Below are 12,570 nucleotides of genomic sequence, written 5' to 3' on the forward strand. Positions count from 1 at the left end.
TATATTGTCTCAATTCACAAGCACAAGGTAATTCGTATGTCCTTCTCAGAGAACACCCACATATAGATTTGTCAGTACCCACCCACTCAACTTTGTCGTATTCTTCATCAATACGTCTTTGAGCTTCTGTTGATACAAATGTATTCAATCTCTGATAAAATAGATTTTTGTGCTCATGCTCTTCATCATAAAAACTTTTTTGAAACGAGGCCCTGATTCTTTTATGTTGCAACCTTATCATGTTGTTCATAGCCTTCCAACATTTACACAAATCACCCATGCTATTTTCTAACATTAACTTCAGTTTCCAGTGAGCTGACTCAACCCTATAATTTTTTTTTACAGATACATTAGAAAATATAATACAATTCAACAATATATAATAAAATTATATTAAATACCTGTTAGTCGTTGTGTTCCCCAAATGCATCACTTTATTTGTCCATGCTTCAACAAATCTTTCCTTATGTGGAGTCAACCAAGTTTCTTTGACATAATCAACAAACACTTTAGTATCAACACATGATTGCTCAAACATATGCAAGCGCATCATATATTTGATTTCTGGTAATTTGATTGAGAAAGATAAATATGCAAACAAGTATGCATATTTCTAAATAAAAATATAAAAGAAAAATACTGTTTTACAATAGTTTTTTCCTTACTACAATACATAATGTCTTTCCACATATTCAATATTGACTTTTGTCTATCCTTTAAGACATATTGCTTGCATTTCGCTCCAACATTTTTTTTGATATGAAATCGACAAAGTAAATTAACAGCATGTGGAAACACAATGCCAACTGCATTCATTAACGCAAGATCTCTGTCTGTCACAATTACTTGAGGAAATTTATTTTGTGTAACAAACAAATCTTTTAGTCTCTCTAATGCCCAACAAAAGTTTTCTTCCCGCTCACATTCCAAATAAGCAAATACTTTAATAAGCAAATACTTTAAGGAATAGAGTGTGCATACCTTAACCTTAAAATTGACATTCTTCTCTTTGTTGATTCATATGTTTTGTTTTTGATGTGAGTATCTTCTTTTTTGTAAATTGACTGTAATTATAACAATCAATATTAAAAATGTTACGCAAGAAAATAAACTATTAAGAAATTCAGCTGAATTAAAAATATAGAAAATGAGAAAAGAAATAACATTAAATATATTTTTTATTTTTGTAATTGTAATTATTTTTTATTTTAATTCTTGTAAGTTTTTTTTGTTTGATTTACATTTACAAATACAGTTTCATTTTAATAGAGTTCTTTTGTCCACCTTATTTTAAAAAATCTCTAACATCGTTTTGCGTTTTGAAATGTTTATTGAGAAATGGAGACTAGATTTTACACTAAAATAAGTTGTTTGAAAAATCAAATTTTGATTATTTGTTCACCATTTTGCAATTTTACCCCACTGTTTTTTGTTGTCTTTCAATCCACCTTGTATTTCCTCCTTCCTCAACCTTTCCACTTCATCGTCACCATGCTTCCTTTTTTTTTTACACCATCTCCAATCACAATTTCATCTTCAACAACCCTACTATTCACCTTTGCTTTACCATTGTCACTCATTACTCTCATCAAATCACACGAATGAAATTCGCTCCTTTTAACATTGATTTTCTTCTCATTGTTAGGGATAACTTTTTGATTGGAGAATTTAGAAGACCGTCTTAGTGACAAAACCTTGTCAATTCATCTGAGTGATTTCCTAATACCAACGGTGGAGAATCTAATACTATCGTCTTTATGAATTTAGATTTGGGGGTGATATAATTGTTGTTGTTGTTATTTTAAATGAGGAGGATGAATTATATGTTACTCATTCTCACAAACACTTGATGGAATCAAATATATATTAAAAGTGTTAGATTTTTTGTAACAAAAAATTCAACAGAATAACTATTTTAAAATAAAATTATATTTGCAGTAAACTAAACAAACAAATTTATGAAAACCAAATAAAAAAATATTATAGTTATAAAGATCAATTTTTTTAATCAAATTTATCTCTCCGTGCTTATTTGCATAGACTAGAACGACATTAAATTAATAATATTAGAAATTAATTTGAAATTGAGTAAATAATATAAAAAAAATATCTTATACGAGATTTAAACAAATGAACAAATTGATTAATATTATGCAATCTCAAAAATCATTTTGAATATTCATCATATAGAGGACTAAATTGATACAACTTTATAATTTAAAAAACTAATTTAAATATTACTGGTTTGTTTATCTACATGACAAACAAATCAAATCTAATACAACCCTTCCTTTGAACCATAAGAAAAATTGAAATAAAAATTATGGTGGTTACATGATTCAAAACGATATTTGAATTGTGACAATAGGATGTTTCTTCCCATGTTTTGTTTAAGGTATACATATAGAGGCTTAAAAGTTGATAAGGTAACCATTGAACTATTGAACTCGTGCTTTGTCTTTTACTTAGCATAATATAAATATTTATAAGTAGATAATAGATTATTCAAATGCATTAATGACGAGTACTATTATACAAATAGATAATGCATGACTTGATGTGGTAACGCTGGCTGGGAGCTTCACATATTGTGACTTGTGAGATTAGTCTTAACTGTACAGTCAAGCGAGACAAACAATAATCTTTCACATGTACAAAGTCTCAAGCACAGACGAATAGCTAAAACTATCATCTCATAATAGAGAGGACCGTAGCATGGATCAATAGTAAGATGTTTTCTGATACACAAGATCCTCATTTCTGAGGCGAGTGTAGAGCATAATTGCGTCTCTTATGGGGGATTTATGATATGAACATAATAATTAGAGTTTTCAAAAAGAAGAGAAAATTTAGAAGAACATATTTATACTTAAGCACACTGATGATTTTATTTCAATTGCTTCTGAGTTCATATGTTACAATACATCTCCTTTGATAGCCAAAAAGTTACACAAAAGAACAAAATACAAACTATTCATGATCATACCATTATAAGCACTATTAAAATGCTTTAAAATAATGGAAGACATATCCACGACACATTTTGACTATTATGTCATATTATTAGCATTCTTTTACACAAGCAGACAAAAGTACAACTATTCATATAATAATTATACAAGACATATTCACGACTATTTTGACAGTCTTTAAATATAGGCTCGTGACTTGGAGACAAATTCTGATACGACATGTATTCTTCTGAAAAATAGCTAGGGGAATAATGTGAGTCATACTGCCAGATGTCTTCAGCCATTTCTCTCAAAGTTTCTTCATCAGGATTTTCTGAAGTATCAATATCCATTGAATTTTCTTCAAAATTCATTGTTGCAAATTGTTGTTCAATTTTCATTTGAGAGTTTTGTTCTAGTTGAGTAGTTTGATCAAAGCCTTCTCCAATTTCTTGTACTCTAACTATCTGCCATTGGAATTTTTTAAGAACTCTATGACCTACACATGAAAATTCTTGTGAACTAATCGGCTGCCACTGGGATGGAAGATTGTCGTATAAGCTTGGGTTTTTTTCTCGATTATGGAGATTAATAAAATTGACATAATTCATTAATTCATTAATTCTTGGAGGATAATCATCAATGGTACTCCTCTTTTTAGAGCCCTTCTCTAAAATGCCTCCCACAATTCCTAACAATGCCTCCCCCAACCGCAATCTTGCACGTAAACTAAAAGATATCTTCCAAGAGGCTTCATGTGTTGGTTGCTTCTGTCATTGGACCAAGAAACTAGCAATGTTTAACTTCTAATCAAAACAAACATAACAGTGAACCAAATTCTCTAATCCTGTACTATAACTATGAAACGAAAAAAAAAATTAGATAATCATATTCAAATTCAAATAACAAATTGTAACTAGAAAGCCTCTCATCTAGTTTTGCTTTTACATTAGACCCCTCACAACCATTTCTTGAAGAAGTTTTACTGCCTTATCATTCTGGTTTTTTTCAAACAAACAACGAATGATAATATCGTAAGTTACAACATTAGGAATGCAACCATTGTCTTCCATTTTTGATAGCAAGGATAATGCTTCAACAAGTAAGCCCTCTTTACAAAGCCCTTGAATCATAATAGTATAGATCCTAACATCCAAACGATAGCCTTTCATCAGAAGATCTTCATAAACCTTTTGTGCATCTTTAAGTCTTCCACTTTTGCATAGTCCATTAACAAGTATTGTGTATGTACACATATTTAGCTGAATTCCCCTGTCTTTGATTTTCGTCAATAATGCAATTGCCTTGTCAACATGATTGTTTTTGCACAAAGCATCTAATATGGAACTGTAAGTGATCACGTTAGCAGGTTGACCTCTATCATGCATCTCATCTAAAAGATCCCAAACTTCAGAGATTCTCCCTGATTTGCAAAGTCCATCAATGAGGCAACTGTATGTTATAGTATTAGGCGCCATATTTTTTAAACGTATTTCTTTAAAAAGATTCATGGCTTCGTCCACCATTTTATTCTTACATAATTCATTAATCATAATATTGTAGCTACGAACATTAAGAGTCACCCCTTTTTCGGATCATGATGTGAAATACATATTTGGCCTTGTTTACATCATCAAGTAAGAAATAACCATTCATTACAGAATTATAAGTAACAACATCGGGTTTCATATATTCTTTTATCATCATAGCTATTTTATCTAAAATTATTATTATAAATAAAAAATATTTTAAAGATTTTCTTAAAAAGTATAAAATTATTAGACATTTTAATACAATCAAATTGTTACTCAAAATTAAATAAATGACAAAAAAAAATGACCGATGAAATTAAATTAAAGAAAAACGAGAGATATTTTATCTAAAATTTATGTACTATTTACGATTTTTCCAAGGTGGAGTTGGATGGTATATTTTGGGTTAATTATTGATAAATAATTGCAAAGTATATCAATTTCTTTTGTGATATCATTATTATAAATAAAAAACAGATCTTAAACTCTTGATCACTATTATAAACAAATATTAACTACTTTTTGAATCATTTAATATTATTCTCAATACACTCTTCATTTAATTCAATACAATTAATGTTTTTAATGTTTATAATTAAAAAGATACAATTTAATAAATTTAACTTGTGTTATGCATGAAATTTAGAAAATTAATTGTATTTTACCAAGTACATTTCTTAATACCCACAAAAATAGTTTTTTTATTTTATAATAGTGATCTCCGAGAGTACTTTTTTAATATATTATTTACAGAGTTTAATGACCATCATTCTCAATGTAACAAGTTTTACTTTGACACAAATCTAAATTGTTAATTGAGTGATTATTTAATTATGATAGTTGTAATTATCTAGTGAGATAATAAAATTAAATATTTTTATTCACTATTAGCGAAAAATTAATTTATATTGACAGTACATCATTATTTCTCTTTTATTTATAATAAAATAATGACACGGAAAATAATACTTTCCCATCATACGCATACCATTCTCACATAAATTTGAGACTCATAATTTTTTACTAATAGAAAAGAATGTGCTGCAAAAACAGAATTAGAAGCTATATTACTAGCATTTCTCTTTTATATCAAATACCTTACATCATCTTAATCTCAATAACAACAAAAACATGCATTCCTAAGCACCAAAAAGAGGGACAAAAATCTAAAAAATATCATATTTGAGATCAATATATTTTTGTTCTAATTTGAGTTAGGAGATGCATACATAGTACCAAACAAATTAATAATAACAAAGAAAGAGACATAGTTGGTTGAAGGTTGAGTGATGAAGAATGATAATAAATTTCAGATGAATCAACAGCTAGAGGCATTCCATCACTATTTAAAGTGCATGATTTTGGTTTAGAGCCATCGGTGCTCTACAATAAAGCGCGAAGAACGTCAGAAACCGTGTGCATATAAGCCGTCCGATTCTTCGATAGCAGCCATGTCAAACCCATTAATTCACAATCTTTGTTGTGAATTTTTGTGGTCCTATCTTCAATTTTGCTTGAATTTGAAGTCTTTTTGTTAAGCTGTTTAGAAGTATTTATATTTCAATTAGAATATGAAAAAAAATGGTTGCATATAATAATTTTGAGTGATAGCACAAAAGAAAGTTTGGTGAATCAAAGCTTTTTATGTAACAAACATTTTGGTTGGTGTAACATTTACTCAAAGAGAAATCTTCAGAACTCAACTTCAAAACTAAAATACTATATAGGTCACTACCTAATCAAATATTTAATTGTGTGACAACATGCAATTATTTATATCTATTTTATTTGTTGAGGTTGAAACTTAGAATAATATCTTGAAAAATAGCAAACAATATTTGTGACACCCTGCATAAGACATTTTTTATATGATATGGGATATTCTACATAAAATTGCAAGGAATTTAGTAGGCACATGATAAGTATATGTGGCAGAAAGAAGAGTAAGAGATTAAAATTAAATTTCTATGTCAAGAAATCTCATTTATGCAGTTTTAACATTGTAGTATTTCCCTAATAACACTTTTTTTTTTTTGTCATAATCATTACAAATAAAAGTATAAAACTTGTTTAATATTTCACTATTTTATTTAAGTCATATTTTTAATTATGATACATTTATAAGTTGTTTTCAACTTATTTCTATAAACTTTTCAAGATATCTTATAAAAACAATTTATAACTTATATGAATACAATTTCACTCTTATCTTTTGTAGTAAAAAAAATTATATGTACATAAGCACTTACCTAATAAACGTTTGTATTGTAAGCACTTAATTAAGTTATTTATATGCTTTTTTCAATTTTAAACAAGATCCATCAAATTCCATGTCATAAAATAGAAAACAAAGAAAATAAAACTATACCAAACACATTTATAAAAAAAAAAGAAATCTAAATTTTTACAAAGGAAAAAACTCACCAAATAGAGATTATTCAAACACTTAGAACACCCTTCAAGACCTGAGAATCCATTGAAAGTTTTGCTACTAATCAAACAACATTTTTCCAACATTCTCACACTTTCATCACCAACAAGTTCTCCACTTTTAGTAACAGAAAATGCATCAGAACAGCTAAAAGGGTGCAGCCTAATTCCACAATAACAGTAAACCAAATCACAACTCTCATTTGGCTTAATCATCTGAATTCCTCTCAATTTCAATGCCTTTTCCAAACCATTCACACATGTTTCTGAGTCATCCGGCACCAAAGGCATGTCAGACGACGACGAACGACAAACTATGTCCTAACTTTCCAAGGACAATGGAAGAGTAAGAAGAGTACAACCATGCTGCAAGAACATGACAACAACGACGACGATGGAATTCGTCTTTTGTTGAACTACATGCACTTTTTATGCCATCAAAGAGATCATTTGAGAGGGATAAAGGACACCCTTTAACAAAAGATTGATCTTGGAATGAAGGGATTGTTAATGTTGTTGGATGAGATGATTGTGTTGGGAGAATAGGCTTTAAGGTTGATGTTTTGTTAGGATCATGTTGGCAACTCATAAAGGAAGGGAAGAAGAGAATATAGAGGAAAAGGGTAATTGATAATGACATGGTGATGAAGTGAGTGAATAGAAGGAAAGTGTAGTGTTTCTTGTGATTTGAAAAGAAGAGTCTAAGTTATATATTGAGGAAATCCTTACGTGGTTTCTTATTTCAAGTGTTTGATTTTAATTAACGGTCAAAATTGTTTAAAACTAGATATTTGTAAAACTCTTGAGAAAGAATTTTCTTGTTTATTGTTGTCTTAGCCAACTCGAGAAATTAATATTTGCAGTTGCACCAAAGGAAATCTGATTTATCAATTTTATCATTTGATGAATATTTATTGCCCGGTTCAATCTAATGATCCAACTTAACATGAACTATCCGGACTCTACTTTGACCTTGTTCCACAAGAAATGAAAGGTGAGATATTGACTCATTTTTAGGGGTGTTCAAAAAAATCAAAAACTGAATCAAACTGCCGAACCGAGCTGATTTATAAAAATTGAGAACTGAACTGTTTTCGAACTGATTTTTTAAAACTAGAAAAAACCAAACCAAACTGATTTTCAGTTTAAAAAAATTGAACCAAATCGGTTTTTATTTTAAAAACCTTGAACCGAATTTATTTTTTAGAAGTAATTAGGGGTAATTATGTAAATTTTAGCCTATATGAACAAAAAAAAACTAAGTTAAAATGGCTCGGTTCGGTTCAAAGTAATAAACCAGTTCACTAGTTTATAAAACAGTTCAGTTCGGTTTTTTGAACTGAAAATCTTTCAAATTGAAAATCAATTTGGTTCAATTTGAAACAGTTCTAGTTCAAAACTGAACATTCCCCACCCCTACATTTTATAACTTTTAATTTTTGAAATGTTGCATATTTTTGTTTATTTTATAACAAACTCAACAAGTAAATATATATATTTTATTTTTTTTCATGTCCAATTCATATATTATTACTCTTATAATAAATTCTATATTCTTTTAACATGGTTAGACATTAGAGTTATCACATGATTGGGAGTGTTTTTGTTGAATGAGAGCACGAGACTGAGTCCTCATGTCTTAATTGCTTCCACCAGCAATTGTTGCAATCTTTATTCGTCTTTTTTTGTTCTCTCTATAATCTTTATTCTTCTCTTAGACGTCCATCATGATCATGGAAAATGGAGTAATGATAATTTAATGGTTTTTTTTAGATTACTTTTGAATATTTGTGAGTAAATGGAAAATGGAGTAATGATAATTTAATGGTTTTTTTGAGATTACTTTTGAATATTTGTGAGTAATTTATCCAATTTTCAATAAAAAACGAATCACATAAGTGAATTTGCATGTGATGTAAACATTAGTTTGTGGATACACTTAAAAATTTACTTAGGTGATAAATTTTTATTGGTTGTTAAATAAATTATCCACAATTTTTTAAAGGCAGCAAGACTTCATCTAATTTAATTATTTATATATTAAACATAAAATAAGTTAAGAAAAAGACAATTTAATATATTTAACTTATGATCTACATGAAATCTATAAAATTAATTGTATTTAATTAAGTACATTCCTTAATATCCATGAAAATAATTTTTTTATGCTTATAACAGTGACCGAAGAAAGTACTTTTTAACATATTATTTATAAGATTTAATGACCATCACTCTCAATGTAAAAAATTTTACACCGACACAAATTCAAACAATTGATTGAGTAGTTATTTAATACTATTAATGATGATAATTGTAATTATCTCATGAGATAATAAAATCAAAAGTTCTTATTCAATGTTAGTGTAAAATTAGTTTACAATGACATTACATCATCATTTTTCTCTTATCTATATTAAAATATCCATCTATATATGTAAGTTTTTTTGGACTAAATCTATATATGTAAGTTAATAATGTCAATTTCATAACAAAAGCCCTATGGTATATATTTTTTATGTTTATTTAAATTTTAAGACATTTTCATAGAAATATTAATATACTTACATATAAAATGTTAATCTTTGTATGATTTAGATTTTCAACCTAAATTTTTGTCAAAAAAAAAAAAAATCAAGAAGAATTCCATCATTATCCATATTAATTTTAGATGAACTTCTAAAAGTCCATATAAGAATGTAGATATGTTGTTTTACTATTAAGGTTTAACTTTGCTTTGACAATTGTACACAAATAAAATACGATTAATGTGGTAAATTTTAGAACACTTAATTAGTTGCAAACAAAAGGAGAATACTTTTATTTTATTTTTTGGTAATGAAAAAAAAAAAAATTATGGACTCATTGTTTCATGGTTACATTGCAATGACTATAAAATATATTCCTATATCTCAAACCTTCTTAAGTGCCAAGTCCTGTGATTGCTGTTGTTGAAGTCATTGCCTAACTATGGAGGATTTGGATTACATGTACTTAGCACTCCATGCACTTGTGCAGTCAGTATATTGTCTTTTACATATATATAGATGATTCAAATACATGAATGAATGATCATGAGTACTATTACACAAATAGATACTTCATGACTTGACGTGGTAATGCAAAATGGTATATATCTCACAACAAAGAAGTCCTACAGCTAGGTTTGGCCACACAACATTTGAAAGAACAAAAATGACAGAATATTGAACACACAGAGAGAGCAGTAATAAGTTGAGGACATATTCATGTTTTTACATGAGCTTCACTGCAGCCACCACTACAATCGCTAGTAAAAAACACAACACAACGAGGTTATGCGTAGCGGTCTCAGGGCCGCTATGCAACACTGCAATTAACTACACAGTGGCCACATGATTCCTTACGCCATTTTATAGATCATCACAACAACATAAATTAATTATGAAACTTACGACAGAAAACAGGAGATGCAGTTTCAGCACACAACAAAACATTAAAATATCGAACTAGAATAATAGAAGAAATACCAAAGTCAGAACAAGAACTTCGATTGTACTAAATATTTAGCTTAGGAAATAAATAAATTAGCACCCATTGTAGTATAAAACCACCAAATATCTTAAAATTAGCTGTGTTTGAGATATCGATAGAATGGAGAAGACAATAAATTGCATAAATTCATTGAAATATATGGCCATTCATACCTCTTGATAATCAGCTCTCTTACATTATCTATTGTCACTTTTCTACTTTCAATTTCAAACTCCAAGTTGAAATGAGCGGAGTGGATGATTCATGGTATTTAGAGCAAGCTCTGCCAAAAGAATATCTCCCTTGTTACAACTGAAAAATCAATTTCATTGCAATGAATCAAAACATACCCCTCTTTTTAGAGCCCTTCTATTTATGTCTCAACTACACCCTTCCTTTCAGTAGTAACTCTCATTTAATATCCTCCTCCCACGATTCCTAACAATGCCTCCCCCAACCGCAATCTTGCATGTAAACTAAAAGATATCTTCCAAGAGGCTTCATGTGATGGTTGCTTCTGTCATTGGACCAAGAAGCATCCAGCAGATTCGCGACAAATTTGGAAGAAAAAGGGATAGTTATTCAGGAATAAAAAAAGTCAGACACTACTGTTGTTACAAATATCACAATGAAACTAGCATGTTTAACTTCTAATCAAAACAAACATAACAGTGAACCAAATTCACTAATCCTGTAGTATAACTATGAAACGAAAATAAAAATTAGATGATCATATTCAAATTCAAATAACAAATTGTAACTAGAAAGCATCTCATCTAGTTTTGCTTTTACATTAGACCCCTAGTAACCATTTCTTGAAGAAGTTTTACTGCCTTATCATTCTGGTTGTTTTCAAACAAGCAACGAATGATAATTTCGTAAGTTACAGCACTAGGAATGCAACCATTGTCTTCCATTTTTGATAGCAAGGATAATGCTTCATCAAGTAAGCCCTCTTTACAGCCCTTGAATCATAATAGTATACATCCTAACATCCAAACGATAGCCTTTCATCAGAAGATCTTCATAAACCTTTTGTGCATCTTTAAGTCTTCCACTTTTGCATAGTCCATTAACAAGTATTGTGTATGTACACATATTTAGCTGAATTCCCCTGTCTTTGATTTTCGTCAATAATGCAATTGCCTTGTCAACATGATTGTTTTTGCACAAAGCATCTAATATGGAACTGTAAGTGATCACGTTAGCAGGTTGACCTCTATCATGCATCTCATCTAAAAGATCCCAAACTTCAGAGATTCTCCCTGATTTGCAAAGTCCATCGATGAGGCAACTGTATGTTATAGTATTAGGCGCCATATTTTTTCAGAAGTAGTCGGAGCTTTAGCCATGCAGAAGGGTTTATCGAATTCGAAGATTGGTGGAGTAGGGTTTAAATGGATGATGTGATTAAATGATGAAATAGCATCGTCAATATTGTGAGTGAATGAAGGATTAGGGTTAAAGTGTAATAATCGAATTGGAAGAAAGAAAATGAGAGTAGGAACAGAGTGTGCATACCTTAACCTTAAAATTGACATTCTTCTTTTTGTTGATTCATATGTTTTCTTTTTGATGTGAGTATCTTGTTTTCTGTGAGTAAATTGACAGTAATTATAACAATCGATATTAAATATATTTTTTAATATATTTTTTAAACAACTTTAAATATATTTTTTATCTTTACAATTATAATTATTTTTTATTTTGATTATTGTAAGTTTTTTTTATTTGATTTACATTTATAAATATAATTTTATTTTAAAAGAGTTATTCTGTAAGTTTTATTTTGTAAATATAGTTTTATTTTAGTTATTGTAAGTTTTTATTTGGTTATTGTAAGTTTTTTTATGTATTGTATATAAAATATTAAGTTAAATTCATCTATAACAAAATATGGCTTAAAGTAGATTATTCATTTTGGAGAGCTAAAATTTATGTACAATCATCTACCTTAATTAGTCATGTATATTGATATTTTAAAATGACTCTTCAAATTGATTTTTTTAATCAAATTTGTCTCTTCGTGCATATTTGCATAGACTAGAAGGACATTAAATTAATAATATTGGAAACTGATTTGGTGCATATTTGCATAGACTAGAAGGACATTAAATTAATAATATTGGAAACTGATTTGAAATTGA

The 12,570-nt window shown here is 28.8% G+C and overlaps 1 protein-coding gene and 1 pseudogene across 1 annotated transcript; both read right to left on the reverse strand.

Moving 5' to 3' along the window:
- Window positions 1–3,888: 3,888 nt before the first annotated feature.
- On the reverse strand, window positions 3,889–4,535 carry LOC140918978 (uncharacterized). The gene has a single exon (XM_073364138.1). The coding sequence runs from the start codon at window positions 4,502–4,504 to the stop codon at window positions 3,896–3,898; it is 609 nt and encodes a 202-aa protein (XP_073220239.1). The 5' UTR covers window positions 4,505–4,535; the 3' UTR covers window positions 3,889–3,895.
- A 1,000-nt stretch (window positions 4,536–5,535) lies between these two features.
- On the reverse strand, window positions 5,536–7,614 carry LOC101506591 (uncharacterized GPI-anchored protein At4g28100-like; annotated as a pseudogene).
- Between the last annotated feature and the right edge of the window lie 4,956 nt (window positions 7,615–12,570).

The sequence above is a fragment of the Cicer arietinum genome, chromosome 8 (assembly GCF_000331145.2).
Source record: "Cicer arietinum cultivar CDC Frontier isolate Library 1 chromosome 8, Cicar.CDCFrontier_v2.0, whole genome shotgun sequence".
Taxonomy (NCBI): Eukaryota; Viridiplantae; Streptophyta; class Magnoliopsida; order Fabales; family Fabaceae; genus Cicer; species Cicer arietinum.